At 63.2% G+C, this 27,566-nt stretch overlaps 1 protein-coding gene across 2 annotated transcripts in view; it reads left to right on the top strand.

Moving 5' to 3' along the window:
- The first annotated feature begins 6,198 nt into the window (after nt 1-6,198).
- The window catches only part of FLNA (filamin A), a 40,027-nt gene continuing 18,659 nt past the window's right edge, over nt 6,199-27,566 (top strand). For both annotated transcript variants that reach the window (XM_062635539.1, XM_062635538.1), the window contains exons 1-21: nt 6,199-6,560; nt 9,999-10,247; nt 11,493-11,590; nt 11,700-11,847; nt 12,134-12,252; nt 12,374-12,451; nt 13,400-13,562; nt 15,101-15,301; nt 16,746-16,883; nt 17,440-17,563; nt 19,009-19,145; nt 19,615-19,808; nt 20,524-20,637; nt 20,938-21,081; nt 21,160-21,283; nt 21,923-22,083; nt 22,515-22,605; nt 22,693-22,862; nt 24,102-24,219; nt 25,526-25,788; nt 26,473-27,070. In XM_062635539.1, coding sequence (XP_062491523.1) covers nt 6,200-6,560; nt 9,999-10,247; nt 11,493-11,590; nt 11,700-11,847; nt 12,134-12,252; nt 12,374-12,451; nt 13,400-13,562; nt 15,101-15,301; nt 16,746-16,883; nt 17,440-17,563; nt 19,009-19,145; nt 19,615-19,808; nt 20,524-20,637; nt 20,938-21,081; nt 21,160-21,283; nt 21,923-22,083; nt 22,515-22,605; nt 22,693-22,862; nt 24,102-24,219; nt 25,526-25,788; nt 26,473-27,070 — 3,793 coding nt within the window. In that variant the 5' untranslated portion in view covers nt 6,199. The remainder of the gene's footprint in view (nt 6,561-9,998; nt 10,248-11,492; nt 11,591-11,699; nt 11,848-12,133; nt 12,253-12,373; nt 12,452-13,399; nt 13,563-15,100; nt 15,302-16,745; nt 16,884-17,439; nt 17,564-19,008; nt 19,146-19,614; nt 19,809-20,523; nt 20,638-20,937; nt 21,082-21,159; nt 21,284-21,922; nt 22,084-22,514; nt 22,606-22,692; nt 22,863-24,101; nt 24,220-25,525; nt 25,789-26,472; nt 27,071-27,566) is intronic.

Raw genomic sequence — 27,566 nt, 5'->3', positions numbered from 1 at the left:
GGGACCTGCTGGATGCGGCCCCCTCCAGGGAGGAGGAAGAGGAAAATGCTCAGAGCAGGTGAGGACCCCCTCAAAGTGGGGACTCCTCCAAAATGGGGACCCCCCCCCATAGCAGCTGCCCCCCCCCCCAAGGGGGCTTGAATCCCATTCTAGGCCCTGGTTCTGCCCCCCAGCATCCTGCTCCGCGCCAGCACCTTCCTGCACGAGGTCCTGGAGTCCCCCGAGGGGGTGGCGGTGCTGAACCCCCCCCCGCTGAGCCCCAGCCCCGGGACCCCCCCCGGGAGCCCCCCACCCCGCCTGGGGGAGCTGGAGCTGGAAGCGGAGCTGGGGGAGACCCAGAAGCACCTGGAGATGATGGAGGCCGAGGTGAGGGGGGGGCATGGGGGGGTTTGGGGGCGCCCATTCGGGGGGGCTGGGAGTGCCCATTGGGGTGAGCATGGGGGAGTTTGGGGCTGTCCATTGGGGCCACCAACTGGGGGGAGTCTGGGGGCACCCATTGGGGTGCCGATTGTGGGTGCCCATGGGGGGGTTTGGGGGTGCCCATGGGGGGGGGGCTGGGGGCACCCTTTGGGATTGCTCTGGGGGTTGCCCATTGGGGGTGCCCATTGGGGGTGTTCATGGGGGGTTTTGGGGGTGCCCAAGGGGCGGGTTGGGGGTGCCCATTGGTGGGGGGTTGGGGGTACCCATTGGGGTGCCCATGGGGGGGTCTAAGCCCCATTGTCCCACAGAGCCCCGAGCTGCGGGGGCCCCCGGGCCCGGCCCCCCCCCTGCTGCCCGTTGGACAAGCCCTGGCCGCTCTGGCCTCTGCTTTTGTGGGGACGGGGCTGGGGGTCCCCCAGACCCATGCGCAGGGTGCAGCGCCCCCCAAGCTCGCCCCATGTGGTCCCATGGCCCTCCCCGTGTGCCGGCGCCTGAGGCATCTCCAGCAGGTGGGGGGGACCCTAAAGATTGGGGGGCCAATAGGGGAGGCTTGGTGAGAGCGTGGGCCCTATAGGGAAATATGGGGAGGGGGGGGCATGGGTCCCAAGGAAAGGTTCTGGGGGGGTCCATGGGTCCTATAGGGGAGGATTTGGGGGCCTCCTGAGCCCCATGGGAGCTTGTTGGGGGGCATCCTAAGCCCCCCAGGGAAGCACTCGGGGCGATCTCTAGGCCCTATAGGGAGATACTGGGGTGGGGGGGGGGTGGGGCATGGGTCCTATAGGGGAGGACTGGGGGTGTCCATGGGGGGGGCTTGGGAGTGCCCATGGGGGGGTTTGGGGGTGCCCATCGGGGGATTTGGGGTTGCCCATGGGTGGTTCTGGGGGTGTCGATGGGGGGGTCTGGGGGTCCCTGCCCCCCACTTCCCCCCCTGTTCTCCCCCCAGGGCCTGGAGGCCATGACCCTGCTGGGGGACCTGGCCATGGAGGCTGAGGGGAGCTGGCGCCATGAAATGGGTAAGCAGGGGGCACACCAATTCCTAAGGGGGGCCCCTCAACACCTAATGGGGGGGCCTTTTGGGGTGTAGGTGGGTCACTTAGGATAAAAGGGGGTTGGTTTGGTTTGGGTACGGGGGGGCTATCGGGGGTCTTATGGGGGGATTTGGGGGTGCAGGGGGTTTATTGGGGTACCAAGGTCAGGTTTTGGGGTACAGGGGTTTGGGGTATGGTGGGATCCTTTAGGGTATATGGGGGGATTTGGGGGTGCAGGGGGTTTATTGGGGTACCAAGGGCAGGTTTTGGGGTACAGAGGGTTGGGGTATGGTGGGATCCTTTAGGGTATATGGGGGGATTTGGGGGTGCAGGGGGTTTATTGGGGTACCGAGGGCAGGTTTTGGGGTACAGGGGGTTGGGGTATGGTGGGATCCTTTAGGGTATATGGGGGGGGTTGGGGTGCAGGGGCTCTTTTCCGGTGCTATGGGGGGGGTCACTCATTGGTGGAGGGTTAGGGCTTCTCTATCACATGGGGGGGGCCTATTTGAGGGTCCCCCCCCATTTCTCCCCCCACAGAAACCAGGGTGGCCGCCCTGCAGGAGCGCTTCAAGGGCTCCCTCCATGACTGAGCCCCCCCGTGTCCCCCCCACATTGGTTCCTTCCCTTTCCAGGAGGACACGTTTGGGCTGTTCCACTCCCCATTGCGGGGGGGTGGTCCCCAGGGCCCCCCCCGGACCAATGGCTTCTATTTTAGGTGGGGGGGGGCCGGGGGGGGCCCGGCACTGTTTCGGGCCCTATAAGGAAGGAGCAGCAGGGTCGGGGCCGTGTTTACACTGAACCCGGCGTGACTCAGCTTTGGGGGGGCCAGATTCCGCGGGGGGGAGGTAAAGCCTCCCTGTGACGTGTCCACACCCCCCCCTTCCCTCCCCCCCCCCCGGATTCCTGCTGGGGTGAGATCATCCTGGTGGAGCTGCCCCCCCCAAAGTGGCTTAAAGGGGGTAAATCCCCCCCCCCAGGGCCCATAGAGCATCACTGGGGGGTAACCCCCCCCCCGGGGCCCATAGAGCATCACTGGGGGGGTAACCCCCCCCCTTGGTGCCCCCTGAGCCCCTATCTCCTGTGGGTCCAGGTGCACACAGCTCCACAGGGATGTAACACACATGTGCATGCGGTACAGACATGGAGCAGGCGTGTTGGTGCATGTGGGAGCGACAGAACACGCCTAGAACAGGCATGTGGGAGCCTGCACACGCGTGTAACACAGGTGTTGGGCTGGGGGGCCCGGGGTGCACGCAGAGCCGTGTGTGTTTGTATGTGCAGCTCCTTGGACACGTGTGTAATAGGTGTGAGCCATGGGGCATGTTTGCACGTGTGGTGCCACGCACACGCATGTAACACGCGTGTTTGCAGTGATGCAGCCCCCACACAGGCGTGTAATGTACATAGAACACATATGTAACATGGGACCCTCTTGCATTAATTCCCCCTGGTTAATGCCCCCCAGCGCTATCAGGGCTGGAGCAGCCGCTTCCGGCGCTGCCTCGTTTCCTGCCCCATAGGGTCCTATCAGGCCCCACAGCTCCCGAATGGGCCCCCCTTCCCCATAGTCCCTAAGGGTCCTCCCCCAGCTCTGCCCCATAGAATCCATATGGGGCTTCCTTGGCCGAAGGGCAGCACAGATCCCGTGTCCCCTATAGGCACCCTTGCTCCATAGGGGCCCACCAAGACCTTTTACTGGCCTTAACTGCCCCACATCATCCCTATAGGTCTGCACACACCATAGGGCCCATGGAGCCCCTGTTCTGCCCAGACCATCCCCATAGCCCCACCTCACCCCACTGAGGCCCCAAAGGGCTCCTCTCCTGCTCTATAGGTCCCCTTGTAGGCCCCCCATCCCATAGGGCCCCTGCACACTCTGTGGGTCCCTATACTCTTCCATCCCACTCTATGGGGTCCATGTACTCCCCACAGCTCTATGGGACCCAACAAAACCCCCATGCCCTGTATCTCCCACATCCCACCCTATGGATCCATATATCCCCCACATCCCACCCTATGGGTCCCTATGCCCACCCTATGGGTCCTTATATCATCCTCATCCCACTGTGGATCCCAGTATCTCCCACATCCCACCCTGTGGGTCCCTGTATCTCCTATGTCCCACCCTATGGGTCTCTATATCCCACCCTATGGGTCCCTATATCCCCCACATCCCACCCTACGGATCCCCATATATCACCCTATGGGTCCCTATATCCCCCCACATCCCACCCTATGGGTCCCTATATCCCCCATATCCCACCCTACGGGTCCCTATATCCCCCCACATCCCACCCTATGGGTCCCTGTATCCCCCACATCCCACCCTATGGGTCCCTATATCCCCCATATCCCACCCTACGGGTCCCTATATCCCCCCCATCCCACCCTATGGGTCCCTATATCCCCCACATCCCACCCTATGGGTCCCTGTATCCCCCACATCCCACCCTATGGGTCCCTATCCCCCATATCCCACCCTATGGGTCCATATCCCCCACCCTACCCTACGGGTCCCTATATCCCCCACATCCCACCCTATGGGTCTCTATATCCCCCCATTCCCCATATACCCCCTGCCCCACCCTATAGGTTCCTATACCCCCCTATGAGCCCCTATAGCCCCCCATGCCCTGTACCCCCCCATGTGCCCCCCCCCGCCCCTCCCGCTCCCCCCCCAGGGGGCGGGGCCTGCGCTCCCCGTTACCAATTAAGGCTCCGCGCGGCGGCACCGGCCGCTCCCCCCCCAGCACCGGCACCGGCGGCAGCAGCGGCCCCGGAGCCGAGCGGAGCGGAACCGAGCTGAGCTGAGCGGAGCCAGCGGTGAGCGCGGCCGGGAGCGCCCATGGCCCCTATGGGGGAAACCATGGAGGGAGATGGGGACCCCCCCATGACAAGGAATGGGGGGGACCCCGTTTTTGGGGTCCAGGGTCTTTGGGAGCGCAATGGGTGCAGGGGAGCCCCGCTTTGGGGCGGCTGCTTTAGAGGGGTCCCAATTGGGGGCACCCAAAGAGGGGGTCTCCTAAATGGGGGTGCCCTCTATGGGGAACTCTGCAGGGGATGGATGGGTGGGGGTCCCCGCTATGGGGTGCAGTGGAGTACAGTGGAGGGGGATCCCCGCTATGGGGGTCCTTGTCTGTGGGGTTCAGGGGGGATCCCCGCTATGGGGGTCCCTGTCTATGGGGTGCAATGGGGTTCAGGGGGGCTCCTTGCTATGGGGGTCTCTGGGGTGCAGTGGGGTTCAGGGGGAGTCCCCGCTCTATGGGGGTACCTATCTGGAGGTGCAGAGGGGGTGTCCCTGTCTATGGGGTGCAGTGGGGTTCAGGGGGTGTCTGTGGGGTTCAGGGGGTGCAGTGTGGTCCCTCTCTGGGGTGCAATGGGATGCAGGGGGTTACAGGCGGATGCAGTGGGATGCATTGGGATGAACTGGGATGCATTGAGATGCATTGGGGTGCATAGGGATGAGCTGGGATGCTTTGGAATGTGATGGGATGCACTGGGATACATTGGGATGTACTGGGATGTGATGGGATGCATCGGGATGCACTGGGATACATTGGGATGTGCTGGGATTCTTTGGGATGCACTGGGATATACTGGAATGCAATGGGCTGCATGGGGATGCGTTGGGATGTGATGGGATGCATGGGGATGTGCTGGGATGCGTTGGAATGTGATGGGATGCACTGGAATGCATTGGGATGTGATGGGATGCAGTGGGATGCAATGGGTGCATTGGGAGGCACTGGGATGCATTGGGACGCACTGGGATGCATTGGGTGCATTGGGAAGCACTGGGATGCAGTGGGACGCACTGGGATGCAATGGGTGCATTGGGAAGCACTGGGATGCATTGGGGCGCACTGGGATGCATTGGGTGCATTGGGAAGCACTGGGATGCATTGGGAAGCACTGGGATGCAGTGGGAAGCACTGGGAGGCATTGGGAAGCCCTGGGATGCAGTGGGACGCACTGGGAAGCACTGGGATGCATTGGGACGCGCAGGGATGCATTGGGACGCACTGGGATGCAGTGGGACGCACTGGGAGGCATTGGGAAGCACTGGGATGCATTGGGAAGCACTGGGATGCATTGGGAAGCACTGGGATGCAGTGGGAAGCACTGGGATGCATTGGGACTCACTGGGATGCAGTGGGAAGCGCTGGGATGCATTGGGACGCACTGGGATGCAATGGGTGCACTGGGATGCAATGGGCGCATTGGGATGCATTGGGACGCGCAGGGATGCATTGGGACGCACTGGGATGCAGTGGGACGCACTGGGAGGCATTGGGAAGCACTGGGATGCAGTGGGACGCACTGGGATGCAGTGGGTGCATTGGGAAGCACTGGGATGCATTGGGAAGCACTGGGATGCAGTGGGAAGCACTGGGAGGCATTGGGAAGCACTGGGATGCAGTGGGAAGCACTGGGATGCAGTGGGAAGCACTGGGAGGCATTGGGACGCACTGGGATGCAGTGGGAAGCACTGGGATGCAGTGGGAAGCACTGGGATGCAGTGGGAAGCACTGGGATGCAGTGGGACTCACTGGGATGCAGTGGGAAGCGCTGGGATGCATTGGGACGCACTGGGATGCATTGGGACGCACTGGGATGCAATGGGTGCACTGGGATGCATTGGGACGCGCAGGGGGCGCAGCGCGCTCCCGTCCGTGCGCGCTCCCGTCCGATGTCTCCCCTCCCTCCCCCCGTGTCCCCTCCCCTCAGCCCGCCCCCCCCTCCCCTCCGCCATGAGCGCAGCCGGGCGGGCTCGGGCGCAGGAGCCGCCGTTGTCCCGGGGCGAGGCCGCGGACGGGGAGATGCCGGCGACCGAGAAGGAGCTGGCGGAGGACGCGCCCTGGAAGCGCATCCAGCAGAACACGTTCACGCGGTGGTGCAACGAGCACCTGAAGGCGGTGCAGAAGCGCGTGGGGAACCTGCAGACGGACCTGGGGGACGGGCTGCGCCTGATCGCGCTGCTCGAGGTGCTCAGCCAGAAGAAGCTCGGCCGCCGCTACAACGCGCGCCCCACGTTCCGCCAGATGCAGCTCGAGAACGTGTCCGTGGCGCTCGACTTCCTCGAGAGGGAGAACATCAAGCTCGTGTCCATCGGTGAGCGGCGCCGGAGGGGGCTACGCGGAGAGGCCCTGTACGGAGAGACCCTATAGACAGAGACCCTATAGACAGAGACCCTATAGACAGAGACCCTATAGACAGAGACTCTGTACGGAGAGACCCTATAGACAGAGACCCTGTACGGAGAGACCCTATAGACAGAGACCCTATAGACAGAGACCCTGTACGGAGAGACCCTATAGACAGAGACCCTATACAGAGAGACCCTGTACGGAGAGACCCTATAGACAGAGACCCTATAGACAGAGACCCTATACAGAGAGACCCTATAGACAGAGACCCTGTACGGAGAGACCCTATAGACAGAGACCCTATACAGAGGCCCTGTACGGAGAGACCCTATAGAGATCCTATAGATGGAACTCCTATACAGAGAGACTCTCTACAGAGAGACCCTATAGACAGAAACCCTATAGAGACCCCATAGGGAGAAACCCTATAGAGAGAAGCCCTATGGAGACCTTATAGGGGCCCTATAGAGACCCTATAGATGGAACCCCTATAGAGAGAAACCCTATAGGAACCCCTTAGAGACCCTGTAGAGACCTTATAGAGCCACCATACAGACCTTATAGATAGAGACCCTGTAAGGAGCCTAGAGACCCTGAAGGGACCCTATAGATACAGCCCCCATAGAGACCCTATAGATGGAACCCCTATAGAGACCCTGTAGGGACCTTACAGAGAGAGACCCTATAGAGACCTTACACAGACCCCATACAGACCCCATAGATAGAGACCCCATACAGACCCTATACAGACCCTGTAGGGACCCCATAGAGCCCTTATAGAGACCCTGTAGGGACCCTATAGATAGAGGCCCTACAGAGACCCTATAGAGTCCCTGAAGAGACCCTATAGATACTCTATAGAAACCTTATAGATAGCCTATAGCGACCCTGTAGGGACCCTATAGAGACCCTACAGAGACACTATGGATAGAACCCGTATTGATAGAACCCCTAAAGACACCCTATAGAGCCCCATGGGTACTTACGGAGCCTTTATAGTGCCCAATGGGTGCTTATAGAGCTCCATGAGTGCTTATGGGGCCCAATAGAACCACACAGGCTCTTATAAAGCCCCACAGGTCCCTATAGCATCCCCCAACCCCTCTAGTGCCCCCCGGGCCCATGCGGTGCCCCATAAAGCCCTGTACCACCCCACAAAGCCCTGTACCACCCCACAAAGCCCTATAGCGCTCCATAGAGCCTTATAGAGCCCTACAGAGCCCTAGGGCCCATGGAGCACCCCACAGGGTGCAGGGGTGCCTTAAGGAGACCCCGGTGGGGGGGTAGGGGGAGGGGTGCTAAGGGGAGATCCCCCCCCCGAACCCCCTGTAGTAATGGGGGGTTCAGGAGGCCCCCCATGGCGATCGGGTGCCTTTGCTCCCCCCCATCCCGGACACCCCCGCCTTGCGACCCCCCTTTTGTGGGGACTCCCCCCATGAGCCCCCTGTTTGCCCCCCCCCATAGGGCTCCATCGAAGCCCCCCCCCCATCTCCCCCTCCATTTTGGCCCCCCCGATCTCCTCGGGCCCCTCCCGCCCCATGGCCCATAACAAAGGAGGGGGGGGGGGGCCCGCTCCCATCACAAGAATGCGGGGGGGGGCGGGGGTCCCGCTGCCGCCGGGGCGGGGCCGGGCCATGGGGGGGTCCCGATAGGGAGGGGGGGTTCCGATGGGGGGGGGGGTCCCGGGGGAGGCCCTGCGGCTCCCCACATCCTGCAGACACTGATTGAGGCGCTGCCGCCCCCCCACCGAGGGGTCCCAATGGGGGGGGCCGGAGAGGGGGGTCCCCGGGGGGGCGGGGCCTCGCTGGAGCCCGAGCCCATATAAGGCCAAAAAATGTTGGAGCGGGGGGCGGGGCCGGGGAGGGGCAGGGGGTCCCATCCCCCACGCGCGGCCCCGCCCCCCCCCCCGGACCCCCCCGCGGCGCGGGAACGCGCCGGGACCCCCCCATGGGCGATGACGGGGACCCAGGACCCCCCCATAGCCCTTAATGGGTACCCGGGACCCCCCCATGGCCCTTAATGGGTACCCGGGACCCCCCCATGGCCCTTAATGGGTAGCCAGGACCCCCCCATGGCCCTTAATGGGGACCAGGGACCCCCCCATAGCCCTTAATGGGGACCCGGGACCCCCCCATAGCTCTTAATGGGTACCCGGGACCCCCCCATGGCCCTTAATGGGGACCAGGGACCCCCCCATAGCCCTTAATGGGGACCAGGGACCCCCCCATAGCCCTTAATGGGGACCCGGGACCCCCCCATAAACCCTAATGGGGACCCGGGACCCCCCCATGGCCCTTAATGGGGACCTGGGACCCCCCCATGGCCTTAATGGGGGCCTGAAACCCCCCCATAGCCCCTAATGGGGACCCGGGACCCCCCCAGACCACTGCTGAGGACCCCGGATGTGCCCCCCATCAAGGGATGGGCTCTGCCCCCTGCCCTGAGCCCCCCAAACCGCTCATGGGGGCCCACGTGTTCCCCCCCCCCCCCCCCATGGTCTCTGGGCTCTTCCACGCCATCGATGGGCGCCAGGCCCCCCCCCCGCCTCTCCTGCCCCCCCCATTGCCTGAGTCATTGCCACGGCCCCCTTATGGCCCATGGTCCCCCATGGCTCCCCCATGGCCCCTTTACGGGCCGTGCTCCCTTTGTGTCCCTTCTTGGCCTTCTATAGCCCGTGTCCCCCCATATCCCATGTTCCCCTTATGGCCCATGGCCTCCCTATAGCCCATGTCCCCCCATATCCCATGTTCCCCTTATGGCCCATGGCCTCCCTATAGCCCATGGCCCCCCATATCCCATGTTCCCCTTATGGCCCATGGCCTCCCTATAGCCCATGTCCCCCCATGTCCCTCTTATGTCACGTGTCCCCCTTATGGCCCGTGTCCCCCTTACGCTGTGTGTTCCATGCCCCATACCCTGTGATAGCCCCCTGTGATGATTCCCCCTGATGATGATGCCCCCCTGTGATGATTCCCCCCGATGATGATGCCCCCCTATGATGGTACACCCCCCGTGATGCCCCCCCATGATGACACCCCCTATGATGATGCCCCCCTATGATAATTCCCCTCTATGATGATACCCCCATGATAATTCCCCTCTATGATGATACCCCCATGATAATTCCCCTCTATGATGATACCCCCCCATGATGATACCCCCATGATGGTACCCCCCATATGATGATACCCCCATGATGATACCCCCATGATGATTCCCCCCATGATGGTACCCCCCGTGATGCCCCCTATGATGACGCCCCCCATGTGATGACACCCCCCATGTGATGACACCCCCCTATGATGACACCCCCCTATATGATGACACCCCCCTGTGATGACGCCCCCTCTGACGACGCCCCTCTGGCGCCCCCCGGTGGCGCCCCGCCGCCGCTGCCCCGCAGACAGCAAAGCGATCGTGGATGGGAACCTGAAGCTGATCCTGGGGCTGGTGTGGACGCTGATCCTGCACTACTCCATCTCCATGCCCGTGTGGGACGAGGAGGACGAGGAGGAGGCCAAGCGGCAGACACCGAAGCAGCGGCTGCTGGGCTGGATCCAGAACCGCCTCCCCCAGCTGCCCATCACCAACTTCAGCCGCGACTGGCAGAGCGGGCGCGCGCTGGGGGCGCTGGTGGACAGCTGTGCCCCCGGTGAGATGGGGGGCAATGGGGGTAATGGGGGAGCTGGGGGACAGCTGTGCCCCCGGTGAGATGGGGGGCAATGGGGCAATGGGGGTAATGGGGGATAATGGGGGTAATGGGGGCAGTGGGTCAATGGGGTCAATGCGGTAATGGGGGCAATGGGGCAATGGGGGTAATGGGGTAATGGGGGGCAATGGGGCAATGGGGGTAATGGGGGTGGTGGAATGTGGGTGAGATGGGGGACTGGGGTTAATGACAGCTGTGCCCCCGGTGAGATGGGGGGCAATGGGGCAATGGGGGTAATGGGGTAATGGGGGTAATGGGGTGAGAGGGGGGCAATGGGGTAATGGGGGCAGCTGTGCCCCCGGTGGTAATGGGGGTAATGGGGGATGGGGGTAAATGGGGAGATGGGGGGCAATGGGGGTAATGGGGGCAGTGGGGGAGCTGGTGGACAGCTGTGCCCCCGGTGAGATGGGGGGCAATGGGGCAATGGGGGTAATGGGGTAATGGGGGTAATGGGGGAGCTGGGGGACAGCTGTGCCCCCGGTGAGATGGGGGGCAATGGGGCAATGGGGGTAATGGGGGACAGCTGTGCCCCTGGTGAGATGGGGGAATGGGGGTAAAGTGGGGAGCAATGGGGTAATGGGGGCAGTAATGGGGTGAGATGGGGGGCAATGGGGCAATGCTGGTGGATAGCTGTGCCCCCAGTGAGATGGGGGGCAATGGGGGCAGTGGGGGAGCTGGGGGACAGCTGTGCCCCTGGTGAGATGGGGGAATGGGGGGTAAATGGGGTAATGGGGGCAGTGGGGAAGCTGGTGGACAGCTGCACGCCCGATGAGATGGGGGCAATGGGGGTAATGGCAGTTAATGGGGCAATGGGGGGAATGGGGACATACGGGGCAATGGGGGTGCTGTTGGACAGCTGTGCCCCTGGTGAGATGGGGCCAAAGGGGGTAATGAGGGTAATGAGGACATATGGGACAATGGGGGTAATGAGGGTAATGGGAACATGGGGGCAATGGGGGTAATGGGGGAAAATGGGGGCAATGGGGCAAGGGGGGCCCTGGTGGAGAGCTGTGCCCCTGATGAGCTGGGGACAATGGGGCAATGGGGACTTGGGCAATGGGGACAGGGGATGTAGAGACATGGGGCTATGGGGCACTGGGAGGCAATAGGGGGCACTATGGCCATGGGCTCTGGGGCACTGGGGGGCACTGTGACCATGGGCCCATTGGTGACACTGTCCCCCCCCAGGGCTCTGCCCCGACTGGGACTCGTGGGACCCCAGCAAGCCGGTGGAGAACGCGCGCGAGGCCATGCAGCAGGCGGACGAGTGGCTCGGCATCCCCCAGGTGCGGGGGGCACCCCAGCACCCATTGACCCCTATGGGGCACCCCCACCACCCATTGACCCCCATGGGGCACCCCCCTGCACCCACTGACCCCCATGGGCGCCCCCCAGGTGATCACCCCCGAGGAGATTGTGGACCCCAACGTGGACGAGCACTCGGTCATGACCTACCTGTCCCAGTTCCCCAAGGCCAAGCTGAAGCCGGGGGCCCCCCTGCGCCCCAAACTCAACCCCAAGAAGGCGCGAGCCTACGGCCCTGGTAAGGGGGGGTCCCAGAGATTGGGGTCACCTCTAAGAGGGGAGCTCACCATAGGGACAGGGGGCAGAGGGTGTGGGGCAGGGAGCCCCATAGTGGGCAGTGCCGTGGGGCTGGACCCCCATAGTGTGCAGTGCCGTGGGGCTGGACCCCCATAGTGTGCAGTGCTGTGGGGCTGGACCCCCATAGTGTGCAGTGCCGTGGGGCTGGACCCCCATAGTGTGCAGTGCCGTGGGGCTGGGTGCCCCATAGCAGCCCTGCCATGGGGCTGGCCCCCCCCATCCTGCAGGCATCGAGCCCACTGGGAACGTGGTGAAGCAGCGAGCGGAGTTCACGGTGGAGACCATCAGTGCCGGGCAGGGGGAGGTGCTCGTGTACGTGGAGGACCCGGCTGGGCACCGCGAGGAGGTGGGTGCTATGGGTGCTATGGGTGCCATAGAGTGCTGTGGGTGCCTTGGGTGCTGTGGGTGCCATGGGTGCTATGGGTGCCATGGGCCACTGGGGGTCTCACATCTCCCCCCCCCCATAGGCTAAGGTTGTGGCCAACAACGACAAGAACCGGACCTTCTCCGTGTCCTACGTGCCCAAAGTGACCGGCATGCACAAGGTGGGGCTGCAGCAATGGGGCTCTATGGGGCTTGGGGGGGTTCTGTGGGGCTCGGGGGGCTGAGGGGCTCCAGGGGGGTGGCCTCAGTAGGGGAGGTCCTGGAGCTGTGGGAACAAGGCCAGGGGAGGATCCAGCAGCTCCTCTATGGAGCCATCGAGCTCCCATGGAGCCATTGAGGACATTGAGCTCCCCTATGGAGTCATTGAGGACATTGAGCTCCCCTATGGAGCCATTGAGGACATTGAGCTCCCCTATGGAGTCATTGAGGACATTGAGCTCCCCTATGGAGCCATTGAGGACATTGAGCTCCCTTATGGAGCCATTGAGGACATTGAGCTGCCCTATGGAGCCATCGAGCTCCCATGGAGCCATTGAGGACATTGAGCTCCCCTATGGAGCCATTGAGGACATTGAGCTCCCCTATGGAGCCATTGAGCTCCCATGGAGCCATTGAGGACATTGAGCTCCCCTATGGAGCCATTGAGGACATTGAGCTCCCCTATGGAGCCATCGAGCTCCCCTATGGAGTCATTGAGGACACAGAGCCTGGACAGTGATCCAGCAGCTCCCGTATGGAGCCATTGGGAACACTGAGCTCCCCTATGGAGCCATTGAGGACATTGAGTTCCCCTATGGAGCCATTGAGGACACTGAGTTCCTCTATGGCCCCACTGAGCCCCTATGGCCCCATTGATCTGCCCCGGCCCCACTGATCTGCCCCAGCCCCACTGATCTGCCCCAGCCCCATTGATCTGCCCCGGCCCCATTGATCTGCCCCGGCCCCACTGATCTGCCCCAGCCCCATTGATCTGCCCCGGCCCCACTGATCTGCCCCAGCCCCATTGATCTGCCCCGGCCCCACCGATCTGCCCCAGCCCCATTGATCTGCCCCGGCCCCACCGATCTGCCCCAGCCCCATTGATCTGGCCTGGCCCCGCTGCCCCGCAGGTGTCGGTGCTGTTCGCGGGGCAGAACATCGCCAAGAGCCCCTTTGAGGTGCAGGTCGGGCGCGCCGCCGGCGACGCCTCGAGGGTCACAGCGCAGGGCCCCGGCCTCGAGCCCACCGGGAACGTGGTCAACCGGGGCACCCACTTCGACATCTTCACTGCCGGTGAGCGGGGGGACAAGGGGGGCAATGGGGGGGCTCGGGGGGCTCTAAGGGGGGGGGTAGGGGGGTCTGAAGGTGTCTAAAGGGGCTTGGGGGGCTCTGAAAGTGCTTGGGGGGCTCTTAAGGGGAGGTTTGGGGGGTCTGAATTGGGGGTCAGGGGGGTTTGGGGGCTCTAAAAGGGGATTTGGGGGGCCTCTAAGGGGGTTTGGGGAGGATTGGAGGGGTTGGGGGGGTCTAAAGGGGTACGGGGGGCTCTGAAGGGGGTTTGGGGGCTCTAAGGGGGGTTTTTGGGGGTCTAAAGGGGTTTTGGGGGGTCTAAAGGGGTTTGGAGGGCTCTGAAGGGGGTTTGGAGGGCTCTGAAGGGGGTTTGGGGGCTCTAAGAGGGGGTTTGGGGGGTCTTGGGGGGTCTAAAGGGGTTTGGGGGGGTCTGAAGGGGGTTTGGGGGCTCTAAGGGGGGTTTTGGGGGGGTCTAAAGGGGTTTGGGGCGCTCTGAATTGTGGGTCGGGGGTTTGGGGGGTCTAAAGGGGTTTGGGGGCTCTGAAGGGGGTTTGGGGGCTCTGAAGGGGGTTTGGGGGCTCTAAGAGGGGGTTTGGGGGCTCTAAGGGGGGGTTTGGGGGCTCTGAAGGGGGTTTGGGGGCTCTGAAGGGGTTTGGGGGCTCTCAATTGTGGGTCGGGGGTTTGGGGCTCTGAAGGGGTTTGGGGGGGTCTGAAGGGGGTTTGGGGGCTCTGAAGGGGTTTGGGGGGGTCTGAAGGGGGTTTGGGGGCTCTGAAGGGGTTTGGGGGGGTCTGAAGGGGGTTTGGGGGCTCTGAAGGGGTTTGGGGGCTCTCAATTGTGGGTCGGGGGTTTGGGGCTCTGAAGGGGTTTGGGGGGGTCTGAAGGGGGTTTGGGGGCTCTAGGAGGGGGGTTGGGGGCTCTGAAGGGGTTTGGGGGCTCTAAGAGGGGGTTTGGGGGCTATGAAGGGGTTTGGAGGGCTCTCAATTGTGGGTCGGGGGTTTGGGGGGGCTCTGAAGGGGGTTTGGGGGCTCTGAAGGGGTTTGGGGGGCTCTGAAGGGGGTTTGGGGGCTCTGAAGGGGTTTGGGGGGCTCTGAAGGGGTTTGGGGGCTCTAAAGGGGTTTGGGGGCTCTGAAGGGGGTTTGGGGGCTCTAAGAGGGGGTTTGGGGGCTCTAAAGGGGTTTGGGGGCTCTAAGAGGGGATTTGGGGGCTCTAAGAGGGGATTTGGGGGCTCTAAGAGGGGATTTGGGGGGCTCTAAGAGGGGGTTTGGAGGCTCTGAAGGGGGGGGGTTGGGGGCTCTAAAGGGGTTTGGGGGCTCTGAAGGGGGTTGGGGGCTCTCAGTTGTGGGTCGGGGGTTTGGGGGGGCTCTGAAGGGGGTTTGGGGGCTCTAAAGGGGTTTGGGGGGGTCTGAAGGGGGTTTTGGGGCTCTGAAGGGGTTTGGAGGGCTCTCAGTTGTGGGTCGGGGCTTTGGGGGGGCTCTGGGGGTGTTGGGGTCCCGTCCCCCACCGCCGGCGCCGGCTGCGCTGACCCCGCGGTGCCTCTGCGCAGGCGCGGGCCCGGGCGAGCTCGAGGTCTCCATCGCGGAGCCGAGCGGCCGCCGGGGGGCGCTGGAGGCGCCGCTGGAGCCCCGCGGGGACGGCGCCTTCCGCTGCTCGTACCGGCCCGCGGCCGAGGGCGCGCACGGCGTGCACGTGACCTACGGCGGGGTGCCCATCCCCCGCAGCCCCTTCAGCGTCCACGTGGGGCAGGGTGAGCCCCGCCGCCCCCCACCAGGGCTCTGACCCACAGATGGGGTCTGACCCACAGATGGGGTCTGTGCTCCTGCCCCGTAGATGGGGTCTGTGTGCTCCTGCCCCATAGATGGGTTCTCTGTGCTCCTGCCCCATAGATGGGGTCTGTGTGCTCCTGCCCCATAGATGGGGTCTGTGTGCTCCTGCCCCATAGATGGGTTCTCTGTGCTCCTGCCCCACAGATGGGGTCTCTGTGCTCCTGCCCCATAGATGGGGTCTGTGTGCTCCTGCCCCATAGATGGGTTCTCTGTGCTCCTGCCCCATAGATGGGTTCTCTGTGCTCCTGCCCCATAGATGGGTTCTGTGCTCCTGCCCCATAGATGGGTTCTCTGTGCTCCTGCCCCATAGATGGGGTCTGTGTGCTCCTGCCCCATAGATGGGTTCTCTGTGCTCCTGCCCCATAGATGGGTTCTCTGTGCTCCTGCCCCATAGATGGGGTCTCTCTGTTCCTGCCCCACAGATGGGGGTTTCTGTGCTCCTGCCCCCCAGTGAGGGTCTCTGTGCTCCTGCTCCATAAGTGACGTCTCTGTGCTCCTACTCCCCCCAGTGGGGGTCTCTGTGCTCCTGCCCCCCCCCCCCCCCATTGGGGGTCTCTGTGCTCATGCCCCATAGATGGGGATTTCTGTGCTCCTGCTCCCCCCACTGGGGGTCTCTGTGCTCCTGCCCCATAGGTGGGGATTTCTGTGCTCCTGCTCCCCCCACTGGGGGTCTCTGTGTGCCTGCCCCATAAGTGGGCATCTCTGTGCTCCTGCCCCATAAGTGGGGGTCTCTGTGCTCCTCCCCCACACTCGGGCCTCTCCATTCTCCCCCCATGGGGGTCTCTGTGCTCCTGCCCCCCCCAGGCCCTCGGGGGGGGTCTCTGCTGACTCTGCTCTGTCTCTGTCCTGCTCCTTCTATGGGGAAGCTCCAGACCCACGCAGGGACGCAGCCACGGTACGGGGGGGGTCCCCCTTTCCCTCCGCCTCCTTCGGGTGCTGCACCCCCCGTAGCTCCCTATGGGGTCACCCCCCTTCCCATGGACCCCAACGTGCATTGGGGTCCCCCTCTCCCCCCCTTTCCCTGGGGCCAGGTTTGGGATCCGTGGGGCTGGGTTTGGGATCCATGGGGCCAGGTGTGGGACCCATGGGGCTGGGTTTGGGATCCATGGGGTGGGTTTAGGATCCATGGGGCCAAGTTTGGGGTCCCTGGGGCCGGGTTTGGGATCCATGGGGCCAGGTTTGGTATCCATGGAACCAGGTTTGGGATCCATGGAACTGGGTTTGGGATCCATGGGGCTGGGTTTGGGATCCATGGGGCTGGGTTTGGGATCCATGGGGCTGGGTTTGGGATCCATGGGGCCGGGTTTGGGGTCTCTGGGGTGGCTTTGGGGGCACCCCATGGCCTGACCCCCCTCCGCCCCCCAGCCTGCACCCCCTCCCTGGTCCGTGCCGTGGGGCGGGGGCTGCAGCCCAAGGGGCTGCGCGTGAAGGAGCCGGCGGAGTTCAAGGTCTACACCAAGGGGGCCGGCAATGGGGAGCTCAAGGTCACCGTCAAGGGGCCCAGTGAGTGCAGGGGGAGTTTGGGGGCTCCATGGGTCTCTATGGGGGGGCTCCGGGTGCGTTGGGTGCTGCAGTGTGTGCCATGGAGGTGCTATGGGGGGAATGGGGGTGCTGTGGGGGGGATTGGGGATGCTATGGGGGGTTGGGGATGCTATGGGGGAGATTGGGGGTGCTATGGGGGAAATTCGGGCTGCTATGGGGGGGATTGGGGGTGCCCTGGGGGGGGATTGGGGGTGCTATGGGGAGCCTCGGGATGCCCCATGGGGTTCTAGAGGGGTGTCTGGGTGCATTGGGTGCTGCAGTGCGTGCCATGGGGTGCCACATGGGGCTCTATAGGGGTTCTCCGGGTGCATTGGGTGCCATGGGGTGCCCATAGGGGTTCCCTGGGTGCATTGGGTGCCATGGGGGGTGCCATGGGGTGCCCATAGGGGTTCCCTGGGTGCATTGGGTGCTGCATGGGGTGCCCATAGGGGTTCCCTGGGTGCATTGGGTGCCATGGGGGGTGCCATGGGGGCCCTGCAGGGCTCTGTGGGTGCCCCCCTGACCGCCCCCCCTGTAGAGGGCCCTGAGCCCGTCAGGCAGAGGGAGCTCGGAGATGGGGTCTTCGCCTGTGACTACGTCCCCACGGTGCCCGGGCCCCACACGGTGTCCGTGCTGTGGGGGGGGCAGCCCGTGCCCCGCAGGTGAGGCAGGGGGCGGGGCTTACAGACATGTGCGTGCGTGTGTGCGTGCATACATGTGTGTGCGTGTGCGTGTGCATACATGTGTGTGCGTGTGCGTGTGCATACATGTGTGTGCGTGTGTGTGTGCATACATGTGTGTGCGTGTGTGTGTGCATACATGTGTGTGTGCGTGTGTGCATACATGTGCGTGCGTGTGTGCGTGCATACATGTGTGTGCGTGTGTGTGTGCATACATGTGCGTGTGCGTGTGTGTGTGCATACATGTGTGTGCGTGTGTGTGTGTGTGTGTGTACACATGTGGTATGTGTGTGCGTGTGTGTGTGCATACATGTGTGTGCGTGTGTGTGTGCATACATGTGTGTGCGTGTGTGTGTGCATAAATGTATGTGTGCGCGAGTGTGTGTGCATACATGTGTGTGCGTGTGTGCGTGCATACATGTGCGTGCGTGTGTGTGTGCATACATGTGCGTGTGCGTGTGTGTGTGCATACATGTGTGTGTGCGTGTGTGTGCATGTGTGCATACATGTGCGTGCGTGTGTGTGTGCATACATGTGTGTGCGTGTGTGTGCGCACACATGTATAGGTATGTGTGTGCCTGTGTGTGTGCATACATGTGTAGGTATGTGTGTGCGTGTGTGTGTACACATGTGTGTGCGTGTGTGTGTGTACACATGTGTGTGCGTGTGTGCGTGTGTGTGTGCACATGTGTGTGCGTGTGTGTGTGTACACATGTATAGGTATGTGTGTGCGTGTGTGTGTGCATACATGTGTGTGCGTGTGTGTGTGCATACATGTGTGTGCGTGTGTGTGTGCACACATGTGTGTGCGTGTGTGTGTGTACACATGTATAGGTATGTGTGTGCGTGTGTGTGTGCATACATGTGTGTGCGTGTGTGTGCATACATGTGTGCGTGTGTGTGTGCGCACACATGTATAGGTATGTGTGTGCGTGTGTGTGTGCATACATGTGTGTGCGTGTGTGTGTGCATACATGTGTGTGCGTGTGTGTGTGCATACATGTGTAGGTATGTGTGTGCGTGTGTGTGTGCATACATGTGTAGTGTGTGTGTGTGCATACATGTGTAGGTATGTGTGTGCGTGTGTGTGTGCATACATGTATAGGTATGTGTGTGCATGTGCGCATACATGTGTAGGTATGTGTGTGCGTGTGTGTGTGCATACATGTATATGTATGTGTGTGCGTGTGTGTAAATGTACATACATGTATATATGTTTATGTGCATGTACATGTATACACACACATATGTATGTATGTGCACACACATGTACACGTATGCACACAACTGTAGGTGTATGTGTGTACATGTATGCACACATGTATGTGTGTGCATGTGCATGCATGTACACGTATGCCCCCATGTATGTACACGTATATACACGTATGTATGTGCACGTGTGTTCATGCCCACCCGTGTCCCCGCAGCCCCTTCGAGGTGCAGGTGTCCCCCGAGGGGGGCCCCCCCCGGGTGCGCGCGTGGGGCCCGGGGCTGGAGGGCGGCGCCGTGGGGAGCGCGGCCGAGTTCGTGGTGGAGGCCATCGGGGATGACGTCGGCACCCTCGGTGAGGGGGGGGCAGGGGGGGCTGGGGACTCAAGGACCCCTTGAGGGTCACATATGGGGGGGGGACGGGGGGACCTGAGGGGTCTGTGGGGTCCTTGAGGGAGGGGGGGCTGTGGCAGGGATTTTGGGGCTCCCGGGGGTATGTGGGAGGGATCTGGGGGTGATCTGGGGGGGTTGGGGCTGATGTGGGCTGGTTTTAGGCTGATGTGGGCTGGTTTTAGGCTGGTGTGGGCTCATTTTAGGCTGATTTGGGCTGATTTTAGGCTGATTTGGGCTCATTTTAGGCTGATTTGGGCTCATTTTAGGCTGATTTGGGCTCATTTTAGGCTGATTTGGGCTCTTTTTAGGCTGCTTCCTGGCTGATTTTAAGCTGATTTGCCCACATTTGCTGCCCCCCGGCTCCGTCGCCCCCCTGTCCCCGGGGCTGGTTTTGGGGTGCCCCTGACCCCTTCCCCCCCCGTTCCCCCCAGGTTTCTCGGTGGAGGGCCCCTCGCAGGCCAAGATCGAGTGCGACGACCGCGGCGACGGCTCCTGCGACGTGCGGTACTGGCCACAGGAGCCGGGCGCCTACGCCGTGCACGTGCTCTGCGACGGCGACGACATCGCCGGCAGCCCCTTCATGGCCGACATCCGCCCCGCGTCCCGCGACTGCTGCCCCGAGAAGGTGCGGCTCTGCCGGCACCACCGAGACCCATAGGGACCCATAGGGATCCATAGAGACCCATAGAGACCATAGAGACATATGGAGACCCACCGAGACCCATAGGGACCCATAGGGATCCATAGAGACCCATAGAGACCATAGAGACGTATGGAGAGCCACCGAGACCCATAGGGACCCATAGGGGTCCATACATAGAGACGTATGGAGACCCACCGAGACCCATAGGGACCCATAGGGATCCATAGAGACCCAGAGACCACAGAGACGTATGGAGACCCACAGAGACCCATAGGGATCCATAGAGATGATAGAGACACATAGAGACCATAGAGACCTATAGAGACCTATAGAGAACATCGAGACCATAGAGACCTATAGAGACCCATATGGATCCGTAGAGACCCATAGAGACCCATAGGGATCCATAGAGTCGATACACATAGAGATCATAGAGACCCATGGAGACCATAGAGACCCATAGAGACCTGTAGAGAACATCGAGACAATAGAGACTTATAGAGACCTATGAAGACCACAGAGACCTATAGAGACCCATAGGGATGCATAGATGCCCATAGGGATCCATAGAGACCCATAGGGATCCATAGAGACCCACAGAGACCTATAGAGACCCATAAGGATCCATAGAGATCATAGCGACCATGGAGACCCCCACATCCCACCTGCACCCCATAACCCCTGTGCCCCCCCACAGGTCAAGGCCCATGGACCGGGGCTGGAGAAGACCGGGGTGGCCGTGAACAAAGCAGCTGAGTTCACCGTGGATGCCAAGAACGGGGGCAAGGGAGCCCTCAAAGTGCAGATGCAGGTGGGGGGCACTGGGGTGCTGGGGTGGTATTTGAGTGCTAGGGGGGTATTTGGGTGCTGGGGGGTATTTGGGTGCTGGGGGGGGATTTGGGTGCTGGGGGGGGATTTGGGTGCTGGGGGGGTATTTGGGTGCTGGGGGGGATTTGGGTGCTGGGGGGGATTTGGGTGCTGGGGGGGATTTGGGTGCTGGGGGGGGGATTTGGGTGCTAGGCGGGGATTTGGGTGCTGGGGGGGGGATTTGGGTGCTGGGGGGATTTGGGTGCTGGGGGGATTTGGGTGCTGACCCCCTGTACCCCTGTAGGACGCGGAGGGGAACCCCGTGGACGTCTCAGTCAAGGACAACGGCAACGGCACCTTCAGCTGCTCCTACGTGCCCAAGCGGCCGCTCAAGCACACGGCAATGGTGTCCTGGGGGGGCGTCAGCATCCCCCAGAGTCCCTTCAGGGTAAGGGGGCGCCCCATAACCTATGGGGGGGTCCTGGGGGGGGTCTCAGGTCTGACCCCCCCCGGTCCCTGTCCATAGGTGGGGGTCGGGGCCGGCAGCCACCCACACAAGGTGAAGGTCTATGGGCCCGGCGTGGCCAAGACGGGGCTCAAGGCACACGAGCCCACCTACTTCACCGTGGACTGCAGCGAGGCCGGGCAGGGTGAGACAGGGGGGCTGTGGGGGGACTGAAGGGCTGTGGGGCTCTATGGGGCACTATAGGGTGCCATGGGGATCTATAGAGCACGATATGGGGTGCGCTATGGGGCTCTATAGGGCGCTATGGGGCTCTATGGGGAGTGCTGTGGGGCTCTATGGGGAGCTATGGGGCTCTATATGGCACTATGGGGCTCTGTAGGGAGCTTTGGGGTGCACTATGGGTCTCTGTGGGTCTCTATGGGTCACTATGGGTCACTATGGGGTGCTATGGGTCTCTATGGGGCACTATGGGTCTCTGGGGCTCTATAGGGCGGTATGGGGCTCTCTAGGGAGCTCTGGGGCTCTATATGGCACTATGGGGCTCTGTAGGGAGCTTTGGGGTGCACTGTGTGTCTCTATGGGTCTCTGTGGGTCTCTATGGGGCACTATGGGTCACTATGGGGTGCTATGGGTCTCTATGGGGCACTACGGGGCTCTATGGGGCACTGTGTGTCTCTATGGGGCACTGTGGGGCTCTATGGGGCACTGTGTGTCTCTATGGGGCACTGTGTGTCTCTATGGGGCACTGTGGGGCTCTATGGGGCACTGTGGGGCTCTATGGGGCACGATGGGACGCCGGGGTTCAGCGCGCTGCCCCCCCCAGGCGACGTGAGCATCGGGATCAAGTGTGCGCCGGGCGTTGTGGGCCCGGCCGAGGCCGACGTCGACTTCGACATCATCCGCAACGACAACGACACCTTCACGGTGCGCTACACCCCCCGCGGCGCCGGCGCGTACACCATCATGGTGCTCTTCGGGGACCAGGTCAGCGGCGCTCGCGCTGGCGTCCAAAGGGCTGCTGTTGGGGTCCAGAGCACCGGTACTGGGGCCAGAGCGCTGGTATTGGGGTGCTGGGTGCGGGATTTGGGGTCTGAAGCGCTGATCTGGGGTACAAGGCGCTGTTTTGGGTGCTGGTTTGGAGCGCAGGGCACTGGTTTGGGCTGTTTGGTACTGCTTTGGTGCTGGTTTGATGCCGGTGTGGGGCGCAGGGCAGTGGTTGGTGCTGGTTTGATGCTGGTGTGGGGCGCAGGGCACTGGTTGGTGCTGGTTTGATGCCGGTGTGGGGCGCAGGGCACTGGTTGGTGCTGGTTTGATGCCGGTGTGGGGCGCAGGGCAGTGGTTGGTGCTGGTTTGGTGCCGCTTTGGGGCTGGTTGGGGCAGGTTTTGGTCCCAAACCCCGATCCCGCTCCCCCCAGGCCACCCCCAGCAGCCCCATCCGGATCAAGGTGGATCCCTCGCACGACGCCAGCAAAGTGAAGGCGGAGGGGCCCGGCCTGAGCCGCTCCGGTGAGCACGGCGCGGGGGGGGGATGGACCGGGGGGTCCCGGGGGGGGTTTGGGGACCCCCCTGACCCCCCCCCCCGTGCCCCCCCAGGGGTGGAGCTGGGGAAGCCGACGCAGTTCACGGTGAACACCAAGGGCGGGGGGCGCGGGGCCCTCGAGGTGCAGGTGACGGGAACGGGCAAGGGGGAGGCCGTGAAGGACCTGGAGCTCATCGACAACCTCGACGGGACCCACACGGTCAAGTACACCCCGGTGCAGCAGGTATGGCCCCATAGACACCCCCAAACCACCCTGGTGCAGCAGGTACGGCCCCATAGACACCCCCAAACCACCCCGGTGCAGCAGGTACGGCCCCATAGACACCCCCAAACCACCCCGGTGCAGCAGGTACGGCCCCATAGACACCCCCAAACCACCCCGGTGCAGCAGGTACGGCCCCATAGACACCCCCAAACCACCCCGGTGCAGCAGGTACGGCCCCATAGACACCCCCAAACCACCCCGGTGCGGCAGGTACGGCCCCATAGACACCCCCAAACCACCCCGGTGCGGCAGGTACGGCCCCATAGACACCAGTTGCACCCCGGTGCAGCAGGTACGGCCCCATAGACACCCCCAAACCACCCCGGTGCAGCAGGTACGGCCCCATAGACACCCCCAAACCACCCCGGTGCAGCAGGTACGGCCCCATAGACACCCCTAAACCACCCCGGTGCAGCAGGTACGGCCCCATAGACACCCCCAAACCACCCCGGTGCGGCAGGTACGGCCCCATAGACACCCCCAAACCACCCCGGTGCGGCAGGTACGGCCCCATAGACACCCCCAAACCACCCCGGTGCGGCAGGTACGGCCCCATAGACACCCCCAAACCACCCCGGTGCGGCAGGTACGGCCCCATAGACACCCCCAAACCACCCCGGTGCGGCAGGTACGGCCCCATAGACACCCCCAAACCACCCCGGTGCAGCAGGTACAACCCCATAGACACCCCCAAACCACCCCGGTGCAGCAGGTACGGCCCCATAGACACCCCCAAACCACCCCGGTGCGGCAGGTACGGCCCCATAGACACCCCCAAACCACCCCGGTGCGGCAGGTACCGCCCCATAGACACCCCCAAACCACCCTGGTGCGGCAGGTACCACCCCATAGACACCCCCAAACCACCCCGGTGCGGCAGGTACAACCCCATAGAGACCCCCAAACCACCCCGGTGCAGCAGGTACGGCCCCATAGACACCCCCAAACCACCCCGGTGCGGCAGGTACGGCCCCATAGACACCAGTTGCACCCCGGTGCATCAGGTATGGCCCCATAGACCCCACCTGCACCCCGGTGCAGCAGGTACAACCCCATAGAGACCCCCAAACCACCCCGGTGCAGCAGGCACAGCCCCATAGACTCCCCTGCACCCCCAAACCTCCTATTGCCATGGGGGTAACTCCCCCATGGGGGGGCCATGGGGCACCCCCTGAGCCTCCCCCTGTCCCCCCCCAGGGTAACTTGGGGGTCGCAGTGACCTATGGGGGCGACCCCATCCCCAAGAGCCCCTTCACCGTGGGGGTGGCCCCCGGCGTGGACCTGAGCAAGATCAAGGTCTCAGGCCTGGATGAGAGTAAGTGGGGGGGGGGGGCTGAGGGGGGGCAAACCCCATTTACGGGGGGGGCAATTGGGGAGCTGGGGATGGGGGGAGGGTGGGGACCCCGATTTTGGGGTGGGAGCGGCCTTTGGAGGTGGGAGTGATGATGGGGGGAGAAATGGGGCCTCCCTCGCCATAGATGATGTGGGGGGGCGGGTTGGGGCAGGATGCAGCCCCCCCCTTCATGGTGCAGCCCTTGTTTTGGGGTTAATCCCGCCCATTTGGGGGCTCATTCCCCCCCTGTTTTGGCGTCCATCCTGCTCTGTGGGTACAGGTCTATTTTGGGGTAAATCCTGCCCCATTTGGGGGTTAATCCTCCTCATTTTGGGGTTAATCCCCCCCATTTTGGATCTCATTTCCCCCTGTTTTGGGATCCATCCCTATGTGTGGGTAGAGCTCTATTTTGGGGTTAATCCCCCTTGTTTTGGTGTCCATGCCCCCCATTTTGGTGTCCCTCCCCCCCATTTTGGGGTCCTTCCCCCTCACTTTGGGGTCAGTCTCCCCCATTTTGGGGTCAATCTCCCCCATTTCGGGGTCAGTCTCCCCCATTTCGGGGTCCGTCTCCCCCATTTTGGGGTCAGTCTCCCCATTCTGGGGTCAGTCTCCCCCATTTCGGGGTCAGTCTCCCCCATTCTGGGGTCAGTCTCCCCCATTTCGGGGTCCCTCCCCCCCATTCTGGGGTCAGTCTCCCCCATTTTGGGGTCAATCTCCCCCATTTCGGGGTCAGTCTCCCCCATTTTGGGGTCCCTCCCCCCCATTTCGGGGTCAGTCTCCCCCATTTCGGGGTCAGTCTCTCCCATTTTGGGGTCCCTCACCCCCATTTTGGGGTCAGTCTCCCCATTTCGGGGTCCCTCCCCCCCATTTTGGGGTCCCTCCCCCCCATTTCGGGGTCAGTCTCCCCCATTTCGGGGTCCCTCCCCCCCATTTTGGGGTCCTTCCCCCTCACTTTGGGGTCAGTCTCCCCCATTTTGGGGTCAATCTCCCCCATTTCGGTGTCAGTCTCCCCCATTTCGGGGTCCCTCCCCCCCATTTTGGGGTCAGTCTCCCCCATTTCGGGGTCCCTCCCCCCCATTTTGGGGTCCTTCCCCCTCACTTTGGGGTCAGTCTCCCCCATTTTGGGGTCAATCTCCCCCATTTCGGTGTCAGTCTCCCCCATTTCGGGGTCCCTCCCCCCCATTTTGGGGTCAGTCTCCCCCATTTCGGGGTCCCTCCCCCCCATTTTGGGGTCAGTCCCCCCCATTCTGGGGTCAGTCCCCCCCATTCCGGTGCCTCCCCCCCGCAGCGCCGGAAGTGGGCCGGGAGCAGGAGGTTCTCGTGCAGTGGCGCGGGGCGGGCGGCGGCGGCCGCGTGGGGGCGCGCTTGAGCGGCGGCGGCCGCCAGGGGGCGCCCTGCGCCGTGGAGCCCGGCCCGGACGGCGCCAGCCTCGTGCGCTTCGTCCCGCGGCACGAGGGCGCCCACGAGCTCGAGCTCACGTACGAGGGCGCCGCCGTCCCCGGGAGCCCCTTCCCCATCCGGGCAGTGCCCGCGGCACCGGACCCCAGCAAGGTGGGGGAGGGGCGAGGGAGGGGGTGGGGGATGGGATGGGGATGGGGGAGGGGGGAGGGGATGGGGATGGGGGGGGGAGGGGGTGGGGGATGGGGATGGGGGATGGGGGAGGGGATGGGATGGGGATGATGGGGGGGATGGGATGGGGATGAAGGGGGGGATGGGATGGGGATGGGATGGGGAAGCGAAGGGGAACGCGAAGGGCATCCGATCGCGATGGGATCGCGATGGGGATGGGGGAGGGGATGGGGATGGGGGAGGGGATGGGGGAGGGGATGGGATGGGGATGGGGATGGGATGGGGATGGGGGATGGGGGAGGGTATGGGATGGGGATGGAGGATGGGGGATGGGGATGGGGATGGGATAGGGATGGAGGATGGGGGAGGGGATGGGATGGGGATGGGGACACCCGGGCACCCCCCCTATGGTGGGGAATGGGAGCACCCAGCCCTGAGCAGCCCCTGCAGTGGGCAATGGGAACCCCCCTCAAACAACCCCTGCAGTGGGGAATGGGGACCACAAAACCTCCCTGCACACACAGACACCCCGTACGGGCTCCTGAACACCCCCAAATACCCGCAGCAGCAAGCAGTGGGGACCCCAAAACACCAACGGGGCTCTAAAAGGGGCTCCCTGTGCCCGTGCCCCCTCTATGACATCCTCCACTCCCCACCCTCCCCCAGGTGCGCGCCTTCGGGCCAGGGCTCCAGGGGGGGCTGCCGGGGGTCCCTGCGCCCTTCACCATCGACACCAAAGGCGCCGGCACCGGGGGCCTGGGGCTGACGGTGGAGGGGCCCTGCGAGGCCAAGATCGAGTGCGTGGACAACGGCGACGGGACCTGCTCCGTGTCCTACCTGCCCACCGAGCCCGGCGACTACAACATCAACATCCTCTTCGCCGGCGCCCACGTGCCAGGGTCCCCGTTCCGCGCCCCGGTGCGAGCCCCCTTCGACGCCTCCAAGGTGACGTGCTCGGGCCCGGGGCTGGAGGGGGCCACGGCCGGGCAGGCCGGGCACTTCCGGGTGGACTGCAGCCGCGCCGGCAGCGCCGAGCTCACCATCGGCATCGCCTCGGAGGCGGGCGCCCGCGCCGAGGTGCGCGTGGAGGACAACGGCGACGGCACCTACACCATCGCCTACACCCCACTGAGCCCCGGCGTCTACACCATCACCGTGGAGTACGGCGGGCAGCCCGTGCCGCACTTCCCCAGCAAGGTCCGCGTGGAGCCCGCCGTGGACACGGCCGGGGTCAAGGTCTATGGGCCCGGAGTGGAGGGAGAAGGTGAGAGAGGGGTGCGGGGGTGCCAGCGATGGTCACCAACACAGCACCCGTCGGTGGGCACCAACACAGCACCCATCAGTGGGCACCAACACAGCACCCATCTATGAGCACCAACACAGCACCCATCAGTGGACACCAACACAGCACCCATCAGTGGACACCAACACAGCCACCCATCTATGAGCACCAACACAGCACCCATCGGTGGGCACCAACACAGCACCCATTGTTGAGCACCAGCCAACACAGCACCCATCGGTGGGCACTAACACAGCACCCACTGATGCGCACCAACACAGCACCCATCGGTGGGCACCAACACAGCACCCATCAGTGGACACCAACACGACACCCATCAGTGGACACCAACACAGCCACCCATCTATGAGCACCAACACAGCACCCATCAGTGGACACCAACACAGCCACCCATCTATGAGCACCAACACAGCACCCATCAGTGGACACCAACACGACACCCATCGGTGGGCACCAA

Source organism: Pezoporus occidentalis, unplaced genomic scaffold (assembly GCF_034315485.1).
Source record: "Pezoporus occidentalis ecotype Australia unplaced genomic scaffold, CSIRO_AGI_Poc_V1 ctg456, whole genome shotgun sequence".
Taxonomy (NCBI): domain Eukaryota; kingdom Metazoa; phylum Chordata; class Aves; order Psittaciformes; family Psittacidae; genus Pezoporus; species Pezoporus occidentalis.
The sequence above is the reverse complement of the archived record's forward strand: the minus strand, read 5'-3'. Positions and strand labels throughout refer to the sequence as shown.